The following is a 26,084-nucleotide window of genomic DNA, read 5'->3' on the forward strand; positions in this document are numbered from 1 at the left end:
TCGATATTGCTTTATGATGTTGTATGTTGTTTTCGATATTGACAATGATTTTGTTTTATAAAATGTTGTCATTTTACGTTTAAGTTATATAATATTAATTAAAACGCAAAATCGTTTCTGATCTGACTGTCTCCAACAAGGTTTCAAATAATCAAAAGCATATCTAATTAATTAATAGTGTTTTAAACTCTTTAAATCTTTGAAATTATTTAACAATTTTTACACATGACAAATGTGTTTGGTATGGTATTTTAAAAACATGATATCTCAGTACATTTTGTCTCTGAAGTGGATGTTCTCTGGTGTGGCACGAGATTGCAATTATAAATATGCATTTATTTGGACACCTTGGATGATTTGTACGCAATTCCCCTTCTGTAATATACATGTTTCTCGTATCTGGCACAAACATTAATAAAATTATCACATTTTCTAACTATTACTACAAATTTCATCTATTTGCTTAACAAATGCTGTTATAGTTTAATATTGCTTCAGAGAGATGTTCTTTTGTGTTTCGCTGTAGTTATTTTTAAGGAACTCAATTAAATTTCAGTCATTTTAAGCACTTTGTAGTATTCCGCATAAAAATGACTTCAATAAAATAGACCAATCCTGCAAAGTTTGCAGTAACCTTGCATACCATTTCAAATAGATATTAGGAGGGAGATATACTAAGTTTGAAGATGGCATGAGCAGCAACATGCTATAAAAGATGGGTGAACTGTTTGGTTCGTTCCAGTTTAATGAACATCGTGCCATCACCCACAGATCCAATCAGGATGAGTTCTCCTTTACGGGTTCTTAGCAGTAACCCAGACAGTGCTATACCTCCCTGATGTCTCAGAATTGGCCAGCAGAGGGTACTAGTGTCCATGGGGGGAAAGAAGAAGAAGCACATCTAACTGTCTGTGTGCTTGGAGTTCACGAAGTGCAGCCCCAGCGTCAACAGGAGTTTGGATGAGAAGGGCAATGTCGCCAAACGATGAATCAGGCGGTCACTGTTCATCATGGTAAAGGTTTAACCTTTCACTGTTTGAAAGACAAACTATAACATCTGTCTCAAATTCAGAGAAAACGTCACCCTTGCTGTGTCTGTACCCTTTGATCTTTCCTCGCTGTGATAATCCCATTCTTGGAATTACACTCAGCATTCCATTAATTCAACGATAAATCAAAACAATTAGACTCGTACATACTCCTAATGATATGCTTGTTTCTACATTCATCATTGTATTGTGAGAATGTAAAATACAGCATTTCATCCATGTTTAATGCTACATTCAATCAGTTTACAGTTTAAGGCTACATTCCTTTTCCATTCTTTCTGATTTGTTATTTTTAGCAGTGGGAAACCTTCATTATGTGCCTTATTTTTGTGCAGACATCTTGAAACATCAGGGAATAAATGTTGAACACATTGCTATTGTTGCTGTGTAGGTTTTGCCTTTTCATTTATTGAACAAAACACACTCATAATGAAATTGTGGACTCCTGTCAAGAGCTTATGAGCCAGAATGGAGGATTGCATTGAGTTTGTGCCTCTGTAACCTTTCCTCGGTTATATGGGGACCTAATGATATGTGTTGACTATCTTTTGATCTTTGAACCATCAGTGACCAACCATTTTCCATCAGTGTGTCACACAGGGTGTGTAGTGTGTGGATGCATATGGCATTCAAAATATCAGCTCTAAATGGAAGAATGAAGATTGTAATGCTCTAATCCTAAAATAGATGTCAGTATATTGAACTGACTAAATGCCAGACTGAATATAAGAATCCTCCCTCATTTTAATACTCATAAGAATGGCATTCTCAGTAAGGCCAGGGAACTGGCTTTCATCTATCTTACTTTAATGGCTTAGAATTCTGATCACTTATGTGAACCACAAATATGGTATTGCAGAAGTTAACACACACACATATGTAAACATGCAAAGAAATGCAGACATCAAATATAAATGTTAACACCAGCAAATGTCAGATATATGAACATCAGGATCACCATCTGTGGGGTGGAAAATCTTTTTTATTAGGAAAGCGTTTTTTTCTTTTGTACATTTTTGTAACAAACTGGAAGTTCAGCAAAGTAAAGAGATCCCTGCCCCTCCTGCACTCTTGGTAGAGGGTGTTAGTGGTTGGCTGAGAGGCAGAGGAGGACGGGGGGGAGGGGGGGGGGGGTTCCAGAGAATTCCTCTACACCTTTTGCTGGCAGGAATGGAAGGTGCAGGCCTGCTCCAGATCTGTGGGGGGCAAAAAGAGGAAAACCCAGGGTGTCATTAACCATTCTACACCACTGCCAGATGTGCTGTCAGTTATCACTTTACAGCGCCATCAGGCATAGGGTCAGCTATCACCTTCTCAGGCTAACAGTATGAGCTGGACGGTGCTCAACATCTGCTGTTTCACTAGGTCAGACTGTGATTTAAATTGTATTTTTCAAGAGTGACACTACCACACATATGACAAACCACCTTATAGCATGAAAGAATATGACACAGCGGTGTGAGTTGGAGCCCACCTGACACACTGCTAGCACACTGCCTGAGGGAGGTCATAGAGGCATAATACTCAGGCCCCAGGAACGCCTTGAAAGATGAACCATCCGGAACTTTCTGCAGGCACTTGGTGGAGTCCTTGAAGAGGAGGTTCTTTCCTCCATCCGACTGGAACATCTTGAAGCTGCCTGAGCTGGAGGCTCCAAACTTGGACTGTGGGAGGATATGGAAAAGTTCTCTATTGACTTCATATTGACACATGTCTGGAAGATAGGAGTTGCCTTGAAAACCCACCTCTGAAACATCTATACAAAGTCTGTGATAGAGTAAATCACATCAATAACTGGACTAATCCCTTCTTCACTGGGATGTGAAGCAAAGAGCTTTATGATAAACAGACCATGTGTGAAAATATCAGAAGGCTATCTGTGAACCACATGTTTTCCTCAGCAAACCCCCGTGCAAACAATGCATGTCAGCACCCTCCTGGGTCGCCGGGGCATGTTCGTTGGGAGCAAATGTTCAGGCTGTAGTTGTTGGGGTGTAGCTTTCAGACTTTCAGAGTGTAGCTGTTGGGGTGTGATAGAGGTCTCCTACCTGTTGGTCCTGCAGGACCGACACTACTGTGCTCTTGATCTCGGGTCGTGTCATCACAGCGTGGGCGGGCACTTTGGCCAGGTGGCAGCCCAGGTGGGACCTGACAGGGGCAGTGGCGGTGGGCCCACTGGGGCACAGCAGCTCAAAGTCGTCGGATTTCAAGTCCTTCGCCCAGGGAGCACCTTGTCCTGGAGAAGAAGGCAAAGGGATAGGCAAGTTTACTGCAAGCCCCTGACAGACACACACACACACACACACACACGTGCAAAGTGTGTGAGAGTCAGGTGAACAAACAGACGCTCTTACCATCTGAGTTCTCCAGTACGATGGTGTGTTTCACGAAGGCAACATCGCCACCACCCTCCACCAGACACCTGCAGAGAGAGAGAGAGAGACACCGCTCACACACATGCCACACACAGATGGAGAGAGACAGACATTCCCCACATGCACCGCAGGCCAAATGAGAGAGGGCTCACCACAACGGCCCTGCCATACCTGAATGCCCCGGCGTAGCCGTAGTACTTCTCTTCGGCACTTGCTTTACACTTGTCGTCATCCCCCACGGGCTTGCCGCTGCCAGCACACAGAGCACAGAGGGGGGAGTCCTTTTCGGCACCAGGGGCACAGCTTGCACTGAAGAACTTGGCTGTTCAGTGGAAACGGGACAGACAAGGAGATCAGAGAGAGCGGCGTTACCCCCCACCAGCCCAGGATCTGCTGGGACCTGGCTGTGTCCATTCTGCGTACCCATAGCCCCGGCCTCTGTAACTCTGTGTAAGGTCCATCCCTCTATAAGGCTGTACACGAAAGTACACCCCCGTTCAGCACTCTCCAAGACCTCTGACCTCTGATCCATGCGATCTGTGACCCAAGATCCCCGTATCCCGGGAGGAGGCACTCACAGAAGTCGCACTCCCCGGTGCTGTTGTGGATCAGGCCCATGGGGACGTTCCAGCCGGCGGTGCGGCCCAGTCCGGTGTGGCAGGACTTCTTTCCCTTCAGCCCGCTCCAGGTCAGGCCTGAACCTTTCCTCACTACCGCCACCGCGTAGTAGGACGATGCTGTCTCTGTTGGGGACAGTAGGACCAGTTAGAAGCTTCTGATTAGAGGGAATTTTTGCAGATTCCATGCAATGTACAAGCACATGTTGAGAATAGCACACTCACCTCCTGGTGTGCTACATTTCTCTGTAAAAAAGAGTCAGACAGATACATAGAGGTTTAGTTTCTTGTTCAGACACAATAGGATGGATGGATGGATGAATGGAAAGACAGGAGAAAAGGTGAATGCCTGTACCTGCTTCATACTGCTCCACCATGACCGGAACCAGACCGCACTTCCCAGCAGAGTATACCTCCCCACCATCCATCGCCATGGCATCTGCCTCTTTACGCTGGGGGGGGGGGGTTAGCAGAAAGAAACAGAACAGAGAGCAGGTGAGCAGGTCACAGGGGAGGTACAAATAATAAAAGTAAAATTGACTTGTGTTTTGCTTCAATCGTCTGTATGTTTTGTGTAATTGCTGTGGTGGATCTTGGAAAAGAAGCTGTAGGAATACTATAAAACTTAAAACAGGTCTGATATCAAGTGCCCATTCACCACTAATATACTTGACAGGCTCAGCGTAATGTTCTGATGTCAGAGTGAATAAAAACTGTAAAATGAAAGGATGAGCTCTCTGCTTCTGAGACAACTTGGTGTGGTCAATTTTGATCGCCACTAGATTCTAAGGGAAGAAACAGCTTGAAAATACTTATATTTCTAATATTAACTAATTTTTCCTTTGTGTTTCCTTTTGTTTTTACTGAAAGGCCTCCGGCGGTCAGCTCAGATAGAAGCATGCGGAATCCCACCCCATCCAGCTCTCCCCCAGCCCCTGTACCATGATCTTTTTGATGCACTCGTCCACGGAGGCCCCCTGCGCACACTCGATCTTGGGTCTGCCGTCACCCTCATCGCTGTTGACACTCCACTGGTCACACTTGGCGGTCTCAGCATGTCCCACAGCGCACCATGTCACCGCCTTTGACACAGGGTCACTGATAACGTCTGTGGGCACAAGGTCCGGGAAACGTCAAAGGGCCAGCAATGATACTGGAGGTCCTTCATCACACAGTCTGTATGCCTGTGCACGCGCGTGTGTGTGTGTGTGTGTGTGTGTGTGTGTGTGTGTGTGCGCGCGTGCGCGTGTGCATGCGTGGTTCTGTGTGTGTCCGTGTGTGTGTGTGTCTCACCTTTCTTCAGTGCACGGATGGTGCTCATATATTCTGCACCCAGGTAGAGGAAGGAGTCTGTTGACTTGGGCAGCTGGACCAGTTTTTTGGCAGAGTCTTTGAAAATCAGATTCTGAGCTGGGTAGCCCTCAGAGGAGAAAAGATTGAAGTCCTGCCCCACACACACACAAAGATGATATTAGAATCATATATTCAGGGGAATGGTACAGGTGTAACAGTTGAACAGTTAGGCGGCACAGGTTCCAACACGTGTACCTTGACGAGCTCAAGGCTCTCCCAGATGCGGGTGGCCAGCTCGGGGTCCTTGCGGCTAACAACGGCGTGGGCCGGCACTCTGGCCAAGTGGCATTCAGCGTATTCATCGATGCTCCTCCTGGAGCCGTCCTTACAGAGCAGCTCGTATCCCGCCTTTTCTGAGGCTGCAGACAGGAAGCAGGAGGCGGAGTCAGCATTGCGTGCGCTATTCCTGCCATTATCATAATCAAGGCCACTGTGAGGTAAAGTCAGCATTATCACCTTTATGAGCACTGTTGTCACCACCATTGTTATCAGTGCATCCTATATTTCACATTTGTAACTCTGCTTTGGTAATACTGTGTCGTGTGGAGCCCTGCCAGTACAGCACCACTAGAATTTGAATTTGAATTCAATCACCTGGTACAGTTAGGTGCTTCACAAAGGCCACCTCCCCAGCTCCATCCTTCAGGCACCTGTGGGAGGAGAAGCCACAGGCATATCAGAGGAGCCAAGCTTAGTGAACAAGCCGCAGTTGCTAACCTGCATGTTTTACCTCCTCCTACATGTTCCTTTGAGCCACAATGGGCACATTAACCAGGGCACAGCATGAATAAAACAACGCCTTGGACATGGGAGGGCACTAGCATCAGGATAAATGAGAAATACATTTACATTTACATTTATTTATTTAGCAGACGCTTTTATCCAAAGCGACTTACAAAAGTGCATACAGTAAGTATAGCGACAGTACGGGGACAGGATGTGTACAGTTCCACAATGAGACAGTTCTCAGCTGAGAGCAAGGTCTGTTTGAGGACACAATACTATCAGATTTGTACAATTACAGCCTATAGGGCAACTAATACGATATACCTTCAAATACAATCAGACACAGCCTCTAAGTGTCATGGCCCAGCGTCTTTGACTCACGTTAGGGTTAGGGTTGCAGATGAGATGCACCTTTTTGCTCAACAACTTGTGAATGACTGGATAAACCTGCAGGGCTTTAACCCTGGAGTACAATTTGGTGACATTCAGTGAGAATGTAATGTATTCTGCTGTAGAGAGATGAGCATGGGGCAGATACGGGTGAGACAGATACGGTAGGTACGGAAGGATGAGTGAGGGCAGTCCTGTGGAGGGCATGGTACTCACTGGAAGGCGCCAGCGTAATCATAGTAGGGCTCCTTGTGTGAGCGGGAGCAATCGCCCTTGCACAGCTGACACAGCTTGGGATACCCAGTTGCCCCGGGAACGCAGCTCGCCATGAAGAACTCTGACACAGCTGCACACATAACCAGGAAACACGTTTAAACACGCTGACATACATTTCACACGTGGACACATACTTACGCATGTTTAAACACAGTGGTATGCATTTCGACACATGTGCGCACGCTCACACACTGTTAAAAACACTGACACGCTTCAACAGACAGACACACACACATGTTTATAAACACACACACACACACACACACACACACAGACGCTTCAACACACGGACACCTGCTTCAACACACGGACACCTCCTTCCACGTGCAGACACACACACACCTTTAAACACACTGAAACATACTTCAGCACATGGGCAACACTTAAGTATACTGACACACTAACACATATTCACACGTTTCAAAGCACACTGACGTACGTTTTTACTACGCTGACATGCCACTGAAACCATTACAACACACCCACATTCACTATTTATGTGAATGTGGGTGTGTCTTAACTAGTATTCCTGGGATTATAAACTTTACATTTTTACAGTGTGGACCCAGAACTCTTTGGTATGGAGATGGCGGAGGCTACAGACTCCTCTTAAGTCCCAAAATGCAGTACGGCTACTCACCCTTCTCAATTGCTTCATCATCAACGCCGCCCCAGACGATCTGCCCCTGCGACAGCAGTGTGCCGATGGGGATGTTCCACCCAGCGGATTTCCCCAGACCTGTGTGGCAGGTCTTCTTCCCTCTCAGGTCCTTCAGCCCAAAGCCAGTTCCCTTCATTGCCACGGCAACAGCGTAGTAGCAGGTGTCAGAGTCTACAGGCAGGAAGAAGGAGAACCAACTCTCTTTTATGCAACCTATCTCAGTATTAGATTTAGATTAAAGAAAGTATGCTGAGGAGTATCAAAGCACTCATTTTTATGGACTTCTTCTTCGATAAAATTGCTTTCCTAAATGACTGCAAAATACTGACGCATGTCTCTACTGATGATGCTGGACTCCTACTGCAATGTATAGGGATGACCTCGTTCATAACGATGATGTTATGATGTCATTCGCTGCCGTGGCACCGCCTGTATCTTACCTTTGCCGTAGTCTTCGGCGATGATGGGGTGAAGGTCATAGTTGGCGAGTCCTGCCTTGTAGATGTCACCTCCATCCAGGGTGATGGCATCTGCTTCTCCTGCCTGGCAGTGAGAGAAAAGAAGGGAGAGGGAGTGAGGGATACTGTTATAGTCTTTCTGACAGTTGGCTGTGTGAGGCACATGCTCCAACACTACCCACAAAACACACCGCTGTAGCCACATTCCATCCACGCAGTACCAAGCCATGCTATGCTGAACCACGCCCTCTCCAGACCTGGGGCCGGAGACACCCCTTAGGACTCTAGAATTCGTCTGCAAGGAAGGCAATTGCTGTGCCTCATTGTTTTTTTACACAGTTATACATCGGTGGTGTGTTTTTAAGACTATAAGGACAAACAACCCTAAATAACATGCTTTGCAGAAATCATTTTACACATAAAATACAAAAATCAAAACCACAACCAAAAGTATTTCTTTTGCAGTTTTCAAAAGCTAATCTACTTTATTCATGACATAACACTTTCAATGTTTCTCACTTGACCTACCAATGCTTTATGAGTTTGTTTTCAAAATACTCCAATCATTTTATTTTCTTATCTCTTATTTTGAGCACATTCATTCAAATATCTAATGCAATGCACGTATTGTGGGTTTTTGTGGTTGTCTCCTGTTTGTTCATGTAATTTGTTATGCAGAAATTTGTTTTTTCTTTGGTTAATTAAGTGAATAATTCAATGGCATTTTACAAAAAAGATTGGTGTTTGCATTACTCTGAAGATTCTGCCTCTAAAGATTATGGTTCTGTTTTTGTATTAATACCTGCTATGGGATCACGGTTTTTGTTTTGTTTTGTTTTTTTGTTTTTTTTTTTTAATGTGTGTTGTTACTGTAAAAGTAGTTGGTATATGTCCCATTCCATTTCATCGAGTCACTTTTACAAGCAGCACGCAACTGAAGAGATGTCTCGACATACATTCGAGATGTCTCGATCGGCACTATCACACTATCATCACTTCTTATGGCTAATTTCCATATACACCAGAGAGCTGACAATACGCCGGATGCTGCGAAGGGGGTGACAAACGAAACGAAATGTTTTACCTTGATGGCTTTGATACAGGCCTCGGACCCTTCTCTCAGCACACAGCTGAACTGCGGCGCTTTCGCCACCAGGTCGTCACACTTTTTCTTCTCTGCCTCAGACTTCAGGCACCATCTCACCTTGACATCAGCAGGAGCAGCCAGCGCCGTGGCTACGGAGGAACACCACTCCAGTGAGCGGACAGTATAATATCGGACACAGTTTTTCATACTAACCTTACAGTGTGACTCTAATCACTGCAACAACATTATTATAGTCAGTAATTACGGTGGCGGTCAACAAGAATCAGTTCTGTCATCGTCATCTTAGAGATTCTATTATCCCTATCTTTTTTGATAAAAAGAGAAAAAAGGTGAACAGGTAAAAAAATAAATGTAAATTGTATTTGGGGAACTGCAGGGTCTATACTTTACCGAGGCATCCGAGGAGGAGGGAAGACAGGAGAAGGTTCATGTCGGCGAGTCCCGGAGCTGTTACCTAGAGCAGAACTCTCCGGAGGAGCGCAGCAGACCTAACCTAGGCGAGCTGCAGCTTTTATACCCGACCGGTGGGCTGAGCTTGCTGGAAAAAAAAGCTCACTATTTGTCTAAGCTTTCCCAATACCTGGCGAACATAACTGGACACCGAATACGGCGACAAACAAGATGTGGGGGCTCAAATTTACTCTCGGAGGGGGTAGTTGTAGAGGTCGATTTGATGTCGGATATTTCTTCATGTGGGAATTTCCGCGCGCGGGAATGTGGAAATGTAAGATAAAGATGTACTACATATTGCAATTACCCATTCCTGCTGCGAGGTTACACAAAGCTCAAAGGTCCCAAACTCGCCACTTGCCCCTGCAGCGCTTATGACAAGCAGACCCGATTATGTGCCGTGAGCATTATCAGGTCAGTTATTTTCTCTCAAACGGTTTAAGGGCTGTTTAGAGAATACTAATAGAGAACTAGCGTTTTGTATGGGCACATGTATAGATATTGTATGTTGAGACAGCCCAGTCTACAGCTGCTGTCCTGCGTTGCGGTTTTGCCATATGCAGCTGCTTCAACCAAACACTCCTCAGAGCAGAAAGACATCTCATCGCTCCCCTGAAGTATACTAAGTATACATCTCATCGCTCCCCTTATCGTCGGATGTCGCGAGGGATAGGGCTGGGGCTGTTGTTAGCCACAGAATCAAGTATCACCACTGTGCTATATAGATAAATATGCTGATAACTTGTTTTACTACATGCACGACCCAGTGGCCTCCAAGGTCTTAGGATCTGGTATGAGATCCTTTTATTTGCAACAAATGGTGGTTTGGAAAAGAAGTAGTCTGATTAATCTGATCCTGTATTTGGTCCAGACATAGGTACAGAGGCATATCCTAAAGCAGCAAACCCAGTGGTACACTGCCTAATAAGATGGTTGAGCAGTGGGCTTCTGCTTGCAGTGTTACTGGAAACAGTAAGGCACCTTTGTGCAACAAATCAGTACCTTACATCATTTATACCATAAGGATTTATGCAGGCTCATAATCTCAGATCACTTTGAGGTTTGCAGCAGAAGAAAATGACTAGTCTGGATCACTCCCGTGGCATGACTTTGTACTATGAAACTACTTTAAAAACAGACTTTGTATGGCCCGTGGAATGTGGCACAGTCTTTCTTTGTTTCTGACTATTTTTACCAACCTCAGCAAACAGCGAGCATTGAGAAATTTGGTAAAATGTCTAATCTGGTTATCGCACAATATACACAAGCGGTCTCTATTTCCCAATGAACACACAGACACGCTGATGTTTTGACAGTACAATGAGTGCAGCGATGGCAATGTGTGCTTCTGCTGGAGTCCAGCTCATTCTTTATTCTTCAGATCACCTCCATTCAGAGCAAAAAACAGAGATGAGAGGTTAAAATGGTTCTCTTTGGCCAGCATAAGTGGGGTGACCAGAGGAACCGAATGTGGAATAAATGGTGCTTGCAGGTTTATTCCCCTGACCTTGCGCACCTATAGAAGCAGGACCAGACTGCAGTGCACCAGGTGCATTCACAGGGAACCGAGGACCCATGTTTGCTCAGTCAATAACTCACATCACAGGAGATGGAGAGCAGGGCCACCACGCTCCGCTCTGCACTGTTTCCTCGGCGGCCTGGACCCCACTTGCACTCATGGAACCAGGTCTTGGGAGGAGGGAGAGGGTCCTCTTTGAGGTAACAGCTGAACCCATGGCCGCAAACTTGCGATTATCGAACGCTGTTTGAAAACATTCGCTGAGCACCATAACAAAGGAACTGTTCACCTTTCCTCCACCCTCACCTAATCCCTCTGCTAGAACACAAATATTGTCACATATCTCTGGCTGTGAAAAGGTTTCCTCTATGGACAGCTAGTGGCACAACTGCATCTGCAGGTTTGGGGAGAGTAGTGGTGGTGGTGGTAGCGGGGGGTGGGGGGGGTGGTCAAATGACTTTTGGGAATTCGGTCTTGTCGAGCCAGTTCCTTCCCAACAGAGGACTGCCCTCGGACACACCTGAACAAAGAATAACTGTTCCTTGTGTGGTGTTCTTGCTGCTTGCAATGGACACCTTGCTGGGACTGTCTCTCACTGTTCCCCTTGCTCTCACTCTCTGGAATGCAGCCTGGCTCCAGTGGACTGGAAAGTGCCTTGTCATGATTCTCCAAAAGCCTGCTGGGATTGTTTGCAGAGTAAAGTTCAGTGGACCCAGAGAGACGGCCCCCTGCTCACCTCTTCACGCAGACACCACTGAATATGATTAAGGGGGAGAGGGGGGCATCCTTTATAAAAAACCTGAACTGAGATCAGGTTCAGGAGGAAAGCTGTCGTGAAATGCGTGACTGGAGTCAGCTCAGGGGCTGGGGTCAATATTATCATTATGTAAGGAAAATGATTTTGAAATATGATCCCTTTAACAACCAGTTATGACCTGCAAATGCAGATGGTTATTATCTGTTTCCACGTATCTGTTGTTGCAGAGGTTCAAATTGTAATGTACTGTGACAGGTTGGGTTAATTGCTGTAGTACTCAAAAATTCTTGCACTCCAAACTAAATGTTTTCACATATGACTGAATAGACACGTATGTTATAACATACAACACCTGTTGTCTGCACACAGAAGTTCAATATCATACCGGAGGGGCCCATTCGTTATCAAAAGTGATATCGTACTGTAAAACTTCTTGTCCCCAAGACAATTTGGAGAGACACTGAAACTATATTCCCTCCGCAAACTGTAACCAAAACTCAATAGATATCATCGAAGATGATCAATATAGGAGATAATTGGTTTACTTCATGCAAAATAAAATCACGTACTTATCAAGTATGTGAGCATTTGGCATAGTAAGATTAAAACCCTGGCCTCAGCCCAGGTCCTGATCTGAGCACTTTGGGCTGTGCTGTAATCTGAGTGCCATGCAAGATTCTGGGGTGGTACGAAAACTCATTAGAACAGTGCTCCTAAAGGCAAAAACTTCACCCCTGTGTCTCTGTGCCTCAACTGCCATTATGTAAATTCCCACTGACCACCTCGCTGTCCATTTGATGGGATCCCTGCAGTGCCCCCCTTCCCCCAATCCCCCCCCCGACCCCCGCCGACCTGCTTCTTTTTTTAATTAATAACAGAACAATAACATTATATAATCACAAAGGGGTGCCAACAGCAAGAGGAAAGAAACATTACAAAGAGAGAGGTGCAAAAACTGTGGCAGGCAGGGTCATGATAACATGGCAATGCATGAAAGTAATCAACTACATAGAGGGGTTTGTGAATGTTGCTGCCTTCATTCTTGAGACTGTTGAAGATTATTGAAGAATAAAAGAGGAAGTAAAGAGGAAGACAATATGTAGATAGAGGTATGGTGTTTTGTAGTATACAGAAGAGGCTATATGAATGGAAGGGGGAAGAGAAGGGGAATCCATTCTCCTCAGGGAAGCGAAGAAAGGGGGTGCACATTTAGATGTTCAATATTGTTTTTTTATTGAACAGCGATGAAGAAGTTGGCACCTTCTGTCATTAAGTTCCTATCAGTTTTGTTTCTTAGGGCTCCTTAGAGCTTAAGGTATTGGAAGAGGTGGTTTAGATGATGTTTTGTATTTTTTCCTGTAAAATGTCAATGGCACAGTGGTAAGGAGCAGGTTGCCAGTTTGATTCCAGGTGTGACATTGCTGTTGTACCTGTGGTGAAGATACTTAACCTGAACTGCCTCAGTATATATCCTGCTGCATAGATGGGTAACACATGAAAATTGTAAGTTGCTCTGGATAACAGTACCTGCTAAGCAAATGTACTATAACATACATTTAGAGTACAGTGCTGTTGAGTATAAAAAAAGTATAAAATGCCTTAAGACTGATGAGGGTAGAGTCCAAGCTGATGTACACTTTGGAGGCTGAGCGTTTACAGGTATTTCACAGACTGATCTGTATTTTTTCTGAAAGATTCTGGACACACCAGACAGAATGATGCTCCTAGCTGATTGGGTCATCACACCAGAACACAGGGCTAATCTGAGAGCCTTTTTTGCAAGGTTTAAGACACATGTAATGAGAGAGGGAGGGCATCCTGGATCAGCTGGGTCTGTCAGACGCAGAGAACTATGTGGGACTTTCGTTTCAATGGATCAGAAATGTTTCCTCAATGTCAGATTTGGCCTCTTTGCATTTTAGCTTGAACACGTGATTCAGGGCTGGCCTTTCTGGACCGTGCCTGACCCACTTTTTATCAAAGATTTGAAAAGCATAGTGCATTCATTCAGAGGTCAAGCTTCGGACACGTCACAGTCATACATTAACTCACATTGATCCTCTTCTGGGGTTTAACTGGTGGAGTGCTTATGTGAACCTTTAGCTCCAAGGACAAGAAATACGCACACATCCCAATTCGTCTAGAGTGCGAGCAGAAAAGTATGAATGAAATAATACAACCCACACACTGAGCTCTGCATTTCAGCTCCAAACTACCATATGACTAATAGTCACTGTAAGTTTATCCATTTTGTGGATTGTTCAAGAAATAAAAATGGGTTTGTGAAGGTGTTGCATACAGCGGACATCCATTAAGCTAATTTAAGGTAAACCTGAGCAGCAGAGTAGCCATGTCAGGCTAGATTTGGACATACTACAGCATGTGGCGTTATCCTCACATCTCACAGCTACACCTGTACAGTTCAGTGCCTCTGTAGCTGTGTGGGCCTCATGCATCACTGTTTGAACAGCTGTAGCTCCCTCACTCTGCTCTGACCTGGTACATTTGTACGAGAGGTCAGAGGTCAGCAGGGATAACGTACAAACAGAAATATTCACTTTGCAGAGTGAAGGTGGGTTTATGGTCGAGGTGCTATGAGGTGAGGCCTCTCAGATTCTGCTCAACACTGGCGGGGAGATAAATGCAGGTGTGTGCCAAACTCAAGCAGAGTCAGGGTTCACACCAGCCCCAGATCAGAAAGCACCAGAAAATGGGGCTTAGCTTCAGTCCTCAGAGCCCTAACCCAGAAGAGCAGCTTCAGCTTCAGCCTTCTCACCCATCCAATCAGAGGGCTATTACACTCAGGTAGACTGTACACCAGACACACATCAATCCCTCCCAGGCCGCACATGTGCCATAATATCACTAACCCTGCGTCAAACCACACCAAACAGCAAGCAGCGAGCACTTCAAACCTGTACACAGCAAACCAGCACATGACCCAGGCATATGAGCATGGTGGGGGTGCTCGGGGGGCTTCAGTCCCCTAAAAGTCCAAACATCCTAAAGCCAAAGGTGCTCTTTTCTGCCAAATCAACTATTGCTAAGCCATGCTAACGCCTCTGCCCTGCACACGGTCTGCACACGGCCCTGACATAACCCATGGTGACTATAGTCAAGTAACAGACCAGAAAGCAGCGAGTGTCTAAACCAGCCCTGCCACCAGTTTGAACTCACCATGGCCCTGGCTGGGTGGACATTTTGCTCCTCTCTCCCTGGGAGATCAGATTGCTTTGTGTCATGTTTCATCCACAACTGAAAAATATTTTTATTTGGTGAAAGGGTTTCTCCTTTGGTCACATATGCACCCTGTAGAGGACGCCAGAACACAGGTGTTGAAAAAGCACTTTTTTATTTATTGGTTGATTTTTTTGCAGGTAAAATATTACAATATTAAGACAAGTTGTGTAAAAACAAACGTTTGGTCCCTTAAAGCATACACCTTTTTTTACAGTCAGTCTCTCACACACTCATTCTAACACACAGCTCTACTGCTACTCCCTGTCATTATTTACAGTAAAAAGCCTATTTGCTGGATGCAGCCATTTTTCGGATTATGCTGAGGGGGTATAATAATAAGCACAGGTATCCGGCCAGGATACCACCCAGTCTTCCTACCTGCATCTTTCCCACATGAACAGGGGAGTCAGTCCAGGGAAAATTACAACACAAAAATGCTTCAGTTTATAAGGACAGAAAGTGTTGCATTTCTGTATCTAAAACAATAACAAGGCCTCTTGTTCCCATTGTTGAGATACTAAATCTCTTAAAGACCAAATTCAAGGAGAGGTTTAGACTTCTTTAAACTGCACATGAACGTGCAGTCGACTAGTTTGCCGAAAAGAAGCGCTGCAAAGGGACTATTTACAAAATCCCACTCTGATCTCATCTCTGTATAAAAATTATGACCCCCCCCCCCACCTCCCAACCCCTCCCCTTCCCCACTTCAGTTACAAGACATGTCAGTCAGTATGTTCTGACTGTGCTGAATAAAACCAGTACATTACACTACATGAGCCTCTGTGTGCACGCCTAAGTGAACACACTGCATTCCACTCATATTGTGCAAATATTCCACAGACCAGGTGACTGCTGCTGATACCCTCTCACAGTGACAACTCCACACATGTTCTTCAGGCCCCATTCCCCACCCGCACCCTAGACCTCCACTGTGTGGGGGTGTGCAGGTCTGACCTGCAGCAGAGAAACATAAAATTTAAGACTCTACCCACAGGGGCCAGTCGAGAAACAAACAAGAGCTAAAAGCAATGACCTAATGCTAACAGAGTCATTTAATGGCCAAGTCTAGGCGATGGCATTCAGATCTTGTAAACACCATGTCCAAGAAGTTATCAATTCGTCAGCCGTTTCAGGAGTTTGAACTCTTCAGTTTAATGTCACCAAAACCTCGGCTCCTCAAAGCCGATGCAGTACCAGGGGCACAGTAAATCGGTCATTAACCGAGGGAAGGACTCATGGAAAGTCACAGTCAACACTGTTCTTACATGCATGAGAAAATTCTAGAACTATCCTGATGCTATGACTGCCAAAAATACCCCACTGACTGCAAACTATGCAGTAGCCTGCATGTTCCACACTTACACTGCCCCCCTCTGGTCAAATCCAAAAAAAAAAAATTTACCATTGTGTGAACTTGTATTTTAGGACAGAGAAACCACAGTTCTAGAAAGCTCAAGGGTATCTGGTTTTGCTTCCACCCGATATCTGGACTGCCACAAAGAGCACTCAATCTACCCCTCTCTCTTATGCACAGGGCAGGAGATACAGGGGTCTATGTCGCCCCAGGGGCTGAGTTGTGTCCAGGTGTGTATAACATGCTCTTTGAAGCACAAGAACCCCTTTCATCGAAAACAGAGGCAACAATTACCCAGCATGGGCCCATGCAGTCCACTGTGGATGGCAAGCACATGGCAGGTGAATTTGGGTGAGCTAATCAGAGTTGAATTTGAAAATATAACCGTAGCTGTGCTTCTGCTGATAGACAACCTTGAGACTGCAGTCAGTAATGCTCAATAGTAAGTCACCTGAAAGGGACCACAACAGCCACACATTTTGAACAGCAGTTGAGCAATCACAATATTATCAGGGTCTTTGAGCTGATGACAAATATTGCATGTTGTTAATGCCATTTTTATGAATGTGTTTTAACTTCTGTGATTGAAATTAAGAAAGGCGTCTCCTAAAATGCACCCGTGGTCTTTGTTTATTTGCAACAGACATTGGATGCACGCTGCTCCAAGGAACCACTCTCTACTTGGCAGTCACGCTACGAAATTGTGCTATCAGTATAACTGACGGACTGCTGAAATGCGGTCACACGGTCATGACTGCTGCCTGCTGCTCATTCAGACTGCAGCCCAAAAACACCCAAATGCATAAAGACCATTTTTCTCAGCCAGACTGCAAAGACACACTATGCTCTTCCTCTTTCATCACAAGGCTCGAAATCTCATTTTAAAGCAGGCAGGCACGCCCCTTTGTGACATCAGTTGAGGCTCCACCCACTTGCTCCAGCAGTGTTCCACAGAAAAAAGGGAAGCAGACGAAGAAAGCAGGCTGAAGTTCCCTTTGTTTCGATGATTATATTTGAGCATCAACAACTTTTTTTTGTAAATGGGGCTGCATATTTAAAAAAAGAGAGAGAAAGAAAATGACTATGACTACACCTCAATCTACACCATTCCTTTACAGTGCAGGTTCGAGCACAACGATGACACCTCCCCCCCCAGGACCATCCATCCCCAACCTCAGGCTAGTTTCTACGGTAACCCGGGCACTCACGGTCCCACGTCACCATGACAACACCATGGGGGCCACTGACTCGAGGGATTCCTGTAGAGGAAGTGCTCCACATCCTTTCTGTCTGCAGTCAATGAGGATTTTTTAACTGGCTGCTGATGTTCATGACACCAATCCTTTAACAAATTAATCCAAACAAAAAAAAAAGAAACAATCAAACAATGATATCCTCTCCTAAGTGAGATCAGCAAAAAGGTCTTAGGTCCTGTGACTGAACATGTTTAATTCCCTGAAACACAGGTGGCACACACAAATCTGTATTTGGGCTTCATGTTTGGCTCAACAAATAATCAACACATTCCAGTCTTATTGGCTTATGGTTTGTACAAGGTATTTGTCAGCCAATTTCAGTGGACTGTGTTGAGAGTTTGTTGAATTAAACAATGATGGCCATACAAAATATACAGATATCAGTGACTGCAAGTAGAGTAACCAAAGTGTGGTTAATTCATTGATGGGCAATGGGTGAGTTTTACTCGGTAAGAACATGGAGGAAGGAGCATGATCTGCACTGTCTTCCTGGATCCATGGAGGAAAAATAAAAAGAAGGAAGAGTGGGAGGAAGTGGGCGGAGACACTAATTCCTCTCCTGCACAAACACAGTTTCCTGCGGACACAGTCCCGCCTCCTGCAGTGTGATGTCATAGTCCAAGTGAGACAGCTTCCTCCGGGGAAAGTTGGTGACCAGTTCAAAGCGTTCGTTAGGGTAACCCTTCGACTGTACGTGTTTCACCAGCGCCTGAGAGAGAGAAAGGAGGGCAGGTTAAAACAAATCTCCTGACAGCCCTGACACCAACACGCCCACCAAAAATATCTTTTTCCACTGGAGAGCTGGAACTAGGCTGGCTTGCTTAGTTCAGATTCGTTTTTGTTGTTCCGATTAATCTCAGGTGTACTCTGTGAGCTGCGTGATCCATTAGCATCAGCGCTGACAACTAAAGGGGTCAACGCTTAAGGGTGTAGATGTCTTCCAAACAAGATGGGCTTTTCCCTGTTTTACCAATGCACAGCCAGTCAAGCCATCGCTAACCAGAGCAAACAGCCAGAGGGACACAGAGCTAATAAGAGTTTATTTTTGGGAGAAACCTCAGCTTTGGCCGTGGTCTCAATCTGGGCGTGCATCACAATTGCTTGATGCCTTGTGTTATGAGTACATGATTGCATGTAATGTAACAGACAATCAATGCACTAGATCAGCTATATTTGGCCCCAGCTCATACCCTCTAGCCTGGTTAGTACGGCTGTGCTCGGTTACTGCAACAGTGGGGCCATGTTGTACAGACGGGGGGAGTTAAGTGTGAGTTTAATCTTACCTCTGGCTGTGAAATACACCTCTCATGAACACTGTTGGGAAAAGTTCTGCCATCTGACCTTTGACCCTGACACACTAGGCACTACAACTCCTTGGGTGTAGACTAGGTAGGAAGATAATGCTCAGATAATGCCTGGTGCTCAGATTGGCACACACCGTGCCCCACGCCATCTCAACAGAGTACTCAACACCATTTTCACACAATGAAGCCCACGTCACCTTGACAAACTGTCCTGAACACCACCTCAACACACAACACACCACACCACCTAAACAGCTGCTCTACACAGTGATTACACACTTTTTGCATGTTTATATACAAGGACAGCATCTACTATATTCAATCAACTATATTCAATGACTAGGCTGATAATGTAACAATAACAATCCACTGCAGAGACCACTGGCTCATTTCTCTTCACCCATGTCCAGGTGGACATTCCAGGTGTAATGCTGCCATATATATTAGGGTCTCTTCCATTTAAAACCAGCTACAGCTGAGGTGGGTGTGAAAGCATGCCAGCTGGGATATAGTTGGCTACCTGCTACTCGCTGTAGCCAGGATGTGGTCACCCTACATCTATCAGAAGTGGTTCTTTGTCCTATGACATGGGGGGGGGGGGCTGACACAAAGGCATGTAAACTGCGCAATCCGCAGCAAACAGAAATTACTCTAAAAGTAAACACTCAAGACTTCAGCGAGATGGAGGTATTGTTTGCTGTGCAAAGGAAGGAGGGAGAACTTTTGTTTCTGTTCACTCTTGGGGTTTTTTCCACACTTACTATCCAGCCAGCTAGAAGTTAAACAATACATTGTATACACATTTTTTGTAAAAGAAATGGCTAAAATGGCTGCATGAATACACATTAATTCACTCAAATTCTAGCTGGCTAAATGTGTAGTTCACTGACATTACAATATGCAAAAGTGAAAACATTATCAAAGAGTAAAAATATCTAATATGTTACCTTTAGTCAGGTAAGAGCTAAGAATCCTTTTTTCTTTCATAAAAAGACAACACATGAAGCACTGCTGCCATCCACTGTTAGAGAGTGCCATCCACTGTTTACGTTCTTATGGGAGGAGCCTGGCATCTAGAGAACATACCTATAAAACCCCTCTAAACATCAATAGCGGATGTAGCGGGGCGGCAAACACAAGATAAAAGAACTACAAATTATCAAGCTGTACAAACCAAATGTTGCAGAACATTAAAATATGTAGAGTTGGGTAAATTTCCCTTACAGCTAGATGCTACCAAGTGAGCATATACAAAGTTTTTAGATAGGCAGCCAGCATTACTGCAAGACTGCTACCTGATTACCAGCGTGAAAGAAACACGTTGGAAAATAGTTTGAACTCCTATGTCCTTTTGGAGCCAACTGTCACTGCTCAAGATGAACTAAGGGAAACACAGTCTGTTTTTCAGATGGATCTGCGTCCAGGCTGCTCCTGCCAAACCCACTGATCTGGGCAGAATCTCCTTCCACTCACCATAAGCTTGGCCTGTGTGGACATGGTGATCTGCTCCCTCTGACCATCTGGGTAACGGAGCATCAGCCTGGCCTTTGGACCTGCAAGGAGATCTCAGTCAAAGCTATGACCAACGCCACCTGCAAACACCTCAGAGCTGAGGACCAGCCGCTTGTGTGATTTCAAACCCAAGAGTTATCAAAAAAAAATTAACTGATGCTGTAACACCAGGGAGCACGTACACCAGTGACATGGAGGAGCACTGAGTCCTGGTGACACTATAAGGCGACACTATATGCTGCCTTTACTCTGACACTCATTGCGCTGTTTGAAGTTGTTGAAGTCTGCTGTTTGAAGTCTGAAGGTGTATCGTATTAGTTGCCCTATAACGCTGTAGTTGTACAAATCAGATAGTACTGTGTCCTCAAACAGACCTTGCTCTCAGCTGAGAACTACTGTCTCGTTGTGGAACTGTACACATTCTGTCCCCGTACTGTCGCTATACTTACTGTATGCACTTTTGTACGTCGCTTTGGATAAAAGCGTCTGCTAAATAAATAAATGTACATGTAATGTAAATGTGAAAGGATAAAAGCAGAGAGGCAGTGTGGGTCCTACTGCACCTCTGCAGTCCTGCGGAGAATGCCACAGCTGACTGAAAAAGGAACACTGAGCATCTCGATGACAACCTGAAGAACACACTGTATGTTTTACAACACTCTCATTCCATACCATTGTCATCAGGTTGGTTGAGGTCACCCGGTTCTTCCGCGCTGGTCTCCGCGGGCCTTGAACCCGAATTCTGGCCCTGTGTGGTGCGGTGGTTCTCCCCGTCGTATGGGTCCGGCCCCGGCCCCGGCCGCGACCTCTCTGGCGGCTCCAGGTGGTTCTTCTTGCTCTCCTCCTTCCTGTGGCTGGACTCTTTGTGCGGGGACTTCCTGTGCCGGGCGGGGCTGTCTGGCCGGGAGGGCACGGCAGCCGCCTGGGGGGACGTGTGGGCGCTGGAGGGCCCCTCCCCTCCTCCTTCGTCATCCGAGCCGTCCACGGAGATGAGCCCCTCGCTGTCGGAGAAGGGCTCGGCCTCCGAGTCGTCCTCGGAGCGGGACTCCGCCCGGTCCGGGTTCGACTCGTAGTGCGTCTCCTGCAGGGATGCCCGAATCGCAGCCTCCAGTTGACTGTCCTCGCTGGCGTCAATCAAGCTCTCCTGGGGGTGGAGTCAGGAAGAAGGGGAGGGATCAGAAAGAGAGCAAGAGAGAAAAGAAGGCAGACAGACAACGGGGGGGGGGGGAGGCTGGAGAGCAAATAAGACAGACTTGTGGGGCCAGAGAAAGAGGGAAAACTGAACACTCACAGAGCGTGCGCGTTTAGCAGGAGGAGGGCGACTGGAAAGCCCATCGAGTTGGCCATGTTCGCTCAGGAACCCCGTGACCTGCTCCAAGAATGAAGACACATCCAGCTGGTTCCACTCTACCATTTTCTGGCCTGGATTTGACACAGAGCAGAAGGTTCAACAATCACCATCACCCAGTCTGGTACAATACATCTTAAAACGAAATAATCTGTGCTGGCAGCTTACCTGTGCGGGGGTCCAGTATGGAAATGTAGGGGAACTTATTGAGCTTGTAGAACTGGATGTACCTCTGTCCCTCCTCACTGTCGTGGTACACCTGAACGCACATACACAAAAACACATACATACATAGTAGGTAAGTACTGATATACACACAAACTGGCATAGCTTACCTTTATAAGGAGCTCATCTTGGGGCCCACTGTTCTCCCCTGCATCCCAGTGCTCATGTGCGAATGTGTATACCTGCCAGAAGATGAAGTGCTCTTTGATGATGGTTCTGACAGCATTGTTGCTCCACACGTCTCTGTTCAGACACTGACAGGAGAAGTCCTGCACGTTCTGGATGTTTATCATCAGCCATTTGTTCTCCAGCTGCCCACAGTCCTTCGCCTAGACAGACAGACAGACGCAGATATACACAGGAATGGTCACCACCACCATCCAACACTGCGCTATCAGACATACTCAAGACGATCAGCGTTGGTTCCGATTTGAGTGTCTACCCTGACCACAAGATGACTGTGTGCTCAATCAACATCTGAATTAAGATTTCTAAAAAGTGAAAGCCCAAAGATTAGGCATCTAGTATCCCTGCGACGAAACAGGGCATATACAGCTCTATTCTAGTACACACGGGCGTTAAGTGTGACAGCTAAGACTGGGTGCGTCTGGATGTATAAAGCATGTACATGTACAGCTCAGATGTTATGTTCTGTGTATGTGTGTGTGTCAGGCACTCACTGTCTCAAAGCTGCCTTTGTGCATGAGTTCAATAGGTGGGCGGAAGAGATCAGCCAAGGTACTCAGCTTCTTGTCCACTGCACTCCCGTTACGTAGCTCCTGCTCCTGCCGGACTGCCAGGACAACAAAGAGTATTACACAACACTTAGGAGGTCAGAGGTCACCCGGGCAGCTACAAGGATGATACTAATGAGGCTAGAGACTTAATACTTGTGAGCTAAACCCAGATTCTGGGTATGACATCATGGAATCATAGACCCAGTGAAAGCAATCACTCAAAGAGCTCAAAGATGCAGAGAGGGCAACGACCCAGAGAGAAAGGGGAAGAAGACTCGGAGAGACTATTCCTTACTGGTTTCTGTCTGGAAATCCCGGAAGCCGTCAAATATGGACCTAGCTGGTCTCCGCCTCTTTGGCACTATGGAAGAAAACTGTCTGTGAGCATCCTAAAGCTTGGTCATTCTGCAGTTGGAGCAAGAAGGGCTTTGGTGCACAGTACCTCCAAACAGTGGCTCCGGCTCAACCAGAATGTCCTGTTTCTGGGGGATAGGTGCCCGCACGTCATCCCTGAAGAGGAGCAGAGACATCAGCACACCTGTGTAGCCAAACACTGCTACCTACAAGTAGTCTTGGGCACGACCACCTACAGAGGTGCACTGACCCCAAACACCTGATCAGCTATTACCACTTACTGGAGTGAATGCTTTGAGAAACAAGTTGGTGTATGAATGGTTTTACAAGATTTATGAATTGTCAGAACTACACACAACCCCGCATAAGAAGTCCCACAAGGACCCATCCAAGAAACGTTCTCATGATTCTTACCCACCGCATAAGTCCACTCAAATATGGTGTTAACTTCCTCACTATCAATAACTGCACAATTGAAAGCAGCCAAGAACCAAGAACTTCTGGCTAATTTAACACGCTTTTGCCTGAAAAGTACAGCTTAACAGTGGCAGAACAGCGCCCCCCAAGCTGCTGAAGCAGTGGAGGTACTCACTCCGAGCGGGACAGTCTGCTGCTGGACGCCCCTGCAGAGCTGGAGCTGGTGCTGGGCTCCTCAGCGATCCCCCCTCCATCCAAGAACATGGTTACCGCCATCTCCAAGTTATTGTCACAGGCCTCTAGCATGTGCTTCCCCACGCTTTCAGTGGCCCCTGCAAGCACATAAAGTTATGCCTGGTGGATACATACATACCTAAGCAAATCAGAATAAACTGCATTTAAATGGATTCATACCATTGATAGGAATAATCATGCCACTAAAGAAGAGATTCATAGCTTTCCATCATTAAGGTAATCAGAGAGGTGGACATTCCTATACAGCTGATAGCCACATTGTATGAAAAACATCAAGCCTGGAGATGGATCACAAATATTTCTGTAAAACTTCTATCTGAAAAAGAACTAGTGAAAAATACTATTTTAATTCAGACATGTTTGATGCGCTTGTAAAGATTTGTGTCAACTATTCGTGCGCTTTTCCCCCCGACTATCGTTAATGTGAATTCAATGTGGTGCATCATAATTATCTCCGCTACAAGACAGTTCATGCTTATTCATATCGTTCCCAGATGTAGTTGAAGGGGTGCACCATACTACTGTGGTTCAATCCAACTTGCCTCCCAAAAGAACTGTTCTCCAAGTCCCTTCTCGCAGTGCGCATGCGTTAAAACATGTTGCAATCAACTTAGCTAACGTTACATTTTTTATTTTACCACAACACGCAGCGGTAGATGGCCAGTAAATCAGATACCAATATATATTTTCCAGCTACAACACTTATGCCGCGCCTTTAGCTTGGGCATTATGCCGTAGCAAGCTAGGGAACAATTAATGCATGGCTAGTTCGCTGTAGTTTTGTTAGCTAAGGCTGCACTTCGCTCAAGTGCTCCTGACTCTGTCAAGATAAAACGTCATATTAATATAATATACCTAAATAATGCGTTAGCCCTCGTGAAATTGTTTTGAAATAGCTAGCTAATAGTAGAGAAGTTTATTTGGCAAGTTCAGCGAGCAGGTACCTAGCCTGTTAGCTGGCTAACTCTCTAGATGTGCTGCGATAATGCGAGCACATCTCTTCGCTAGCCTCAGTTCAGGGTAACGTTAGCTATGTCGAACCACCATTCCACGGTTAGGAGGAGCCTGCCAGCAAGCTACATCAGGAAAATGTTGAACACAACCTCCATTTCTTTATTCCAGAAATTAAACAAAACGGCGCACCTGCATATCAAAATTGCAAATCTATGCACGGCTCTTTAAAACTAGGCTTGAATTAACCATGATATTGTTTTGCTTTGATCGTGCTAGTTAACTCAAAATGAATAATGTGTTATTTTGGTGATCATGCACGTTTGCCCGTCTCTATGTGACTCCTTTCGATTTTAGGCTTTTTCCCTTTGCATGACAGAGGGGGCGGTAGTTTCTAATGCCCCTCTCGAGTTTTCTGCAGTTTGTTTGTGCTTGTCACGCTACATTTTCTTTAAAGATACCATATGGAAAACAAAACTGCAACATTTAGAAAACAGATTATTTACCCGTTATGGCTGTAAATTGCTGTATTAACCCGTTCAGCCCCGGAGCTGATGCATCCCCGAGCGCCGCCATCTTACCGCCGCTGACAACAACACAACGGTACGCATGCGCATTGCTCTGTTACATCCGCGAATTCTTACACTGCTTGGAGGTATGCGTCAGAGGCCTTTGGTATTATGGGTAATGTATTTTTGTTCTCTGAACTATCGAGTATGCGGTCTGACATCCATTCTATCTTTAGTTCAATAGTAAGCAAATGTAGATACTCGTGAATGGTGGCCTTCAATTCGATGCACTGCTCTACACAGCACACATGGTTTGTGCCCTCTCTTCAAAGAGAGGGTTCAACAAAATACCCACTCTAAAACCCACAAACAAAACTTGAACTGGACCATTACAGTGGTGCTATAACCAATATGCACAGCAAGTCCCAAGGTTGGACTGCAAGTAATTGTACAACCTTTGAAGGACACTGAAAAGTGATATTAACTGATTGACATCATTTGCAACAAAAGTCCATTAAATAAGTATGTATATTATATTGCGTTATAATTATTGTATTTTACACTCAGATATAAAGGTATTCAGTCACTATCCATCTTACATGCATAATTTCATTAAGTAAACATGGTCTCTGTTTCCACTTCTCTCTCTGTGGTCTCTTTCTTACCCAAGTCCTCTTTTGCCTGTAGTTCAGCACACCTTCCTTCAAATGCAAAACAAATTAAAATTTCTTAAATGACCTTTCCTTTTATGAGAGTTAGAAATGTTTCTTTGAAATGTTCAGCTTGAAGGGGCAACAATTCAAATTTGCAGGTTCAAATCCCAGATACTTATTTTGGGTCCTTGTACAAAGCACTACACTGTAAGTATCCAGCAATACAAATG

The 26,084-nt window shown here is 45.3% G+C and overlaps 2 protein-coding genes across 2 annotated transcripts; both read right to left on the reverse strand.

Moving 5' to 3' along the window:
• Positions 1 to 1,984: 1,984 nt before the first annotated feature.
• Positions 1,985 to 9,494, reverse strand: tfa (transferrin-a). Its single transcript, XM_036553727.1, has 17 exons — positions 9,404 to 9,494; positions 8,990 to 9,141; positions 7,888 to 7,990; positions 7,427 to 7,618; positions 6,727 to 6,856; positions 5,989 to 6,044; positions 5,590 to 5,753; positions 5,335 to 5,485; positions 4,983 to 5,149; positions 4,397 to 4,493; positions 4,267 to 4,287; positions 4,003 to 4,167; positions 3,596 to 3,746; positions 3,404 to 3,471; positions 3,098 to 3,285; positions 2,524 to 2,713; positions 1,985 to 2,245 (listed from the first exon to the last, which is right to left on the reverse strand). The coding sequence occupies exons 1-17, from the start codon at positions 9,441 to 9,443 to the stop codon at positions 2,199 to 2,201; spliced, it is 2,082 nt and encodes a 693-aa protein (XP_036409620.1). The 5' UTR covers positions 9,444 to 9,494; the 3' UTR covers positions 1,985 to 2,198.
• A 6,210-nt stretch (positions 9,495 to 15,704) lies between these two features.
• On the reverse strand, positions 15,705 to 25,283 carry ubxn7 (UBX domain protein 7). The gene is made up of 11 exons (XM_036554348.1): positions 25,199 to 25,283; positions 23,662 to 23,818; positions 23,158 to 23,225; positions 23,011 to 23,076; positions 22,659 to 22,771; positions 22,161 to 22,307; positions 21,922 to 22,012; positions 21,697 to 21,827; positions 21,078 to 21,549; positions 20,367 to 20,446; positions 15,705 to 18,298 (listed from the first exon to the last, which is right to left on the reverse strand). Exons 1-11 carry the CDS (start codon positions 25,266 to 25,268, stop codon positions 18,137 to 18,139), a joined length of 1,557 nt encoding a protein of 518 aa, XP_036410241.1. The 5' UTR covers positions 25,269 to 25,283; the 3' UTR covers positions 15,705 to 18,136.
• Between the last annotated feature and the right edge of the window lie 801 nt (positions 25,284 to 26,084).

Source organism: Megalops cyprinoides, chromosome 20, assembly GCF_013368585.1.
Source record: "Megalops cyprinoides isolate fMegCyp1 chromosome 20, fMegCyp1.pri, whole genome shotgun sequence".
Lineage (NCBI taxonomy): Eukaryota > Metazoa > Chordata > Actinopteri > Elopiformes > Megalopidae > Megalops > Megalops cyprinoides.

Bases quoted from the DNA above. Each gene is read 5' to 3' on its own strand.
- ubxn7 (XM_036554348.1), bottom strand. From the start codon at position 25,268: ATGGCGGCGCTCGGGGATGCATCAGCTCCGGGGCTGAACGGGTTAATA. The intron at 23,819-25,198 runs GTAAATAATCTG...ATGTGCTTGCAG, and splicing joins GCAATTTACAGCCATAACGG to GGGCCACTGAAAGCGTGGGG. The intron at 18,299-20,366 runs GTGAGTGGAAGG...TCTCTCTCTCAG, and splicing joins CCACACAGGCCAAGCTTATG to GCGCTGGTGAAACACGTACA.
- tfa (XM_036553727.1), bottom strand. From the start codon at position 9,443: ATGAACCTTCTCCTGTCTTCCCTCCTCCTCGGATGCCTCG. The intron at 6,045-6,726 runs GTGAGTACCATG...CTCCTCCCACAG, and splicing joins GATTACGCTGGCGCCTTCCA to GTGCCTGAAGGATGGAGCTG. The intron at 4,494-4,982 runs GTACAGGGGCTG...CCCCCCCCCCAG, and splicing joins AGTGCATCAAAAAGATCATG to CGTAAAGAGGCAGATGCCAT.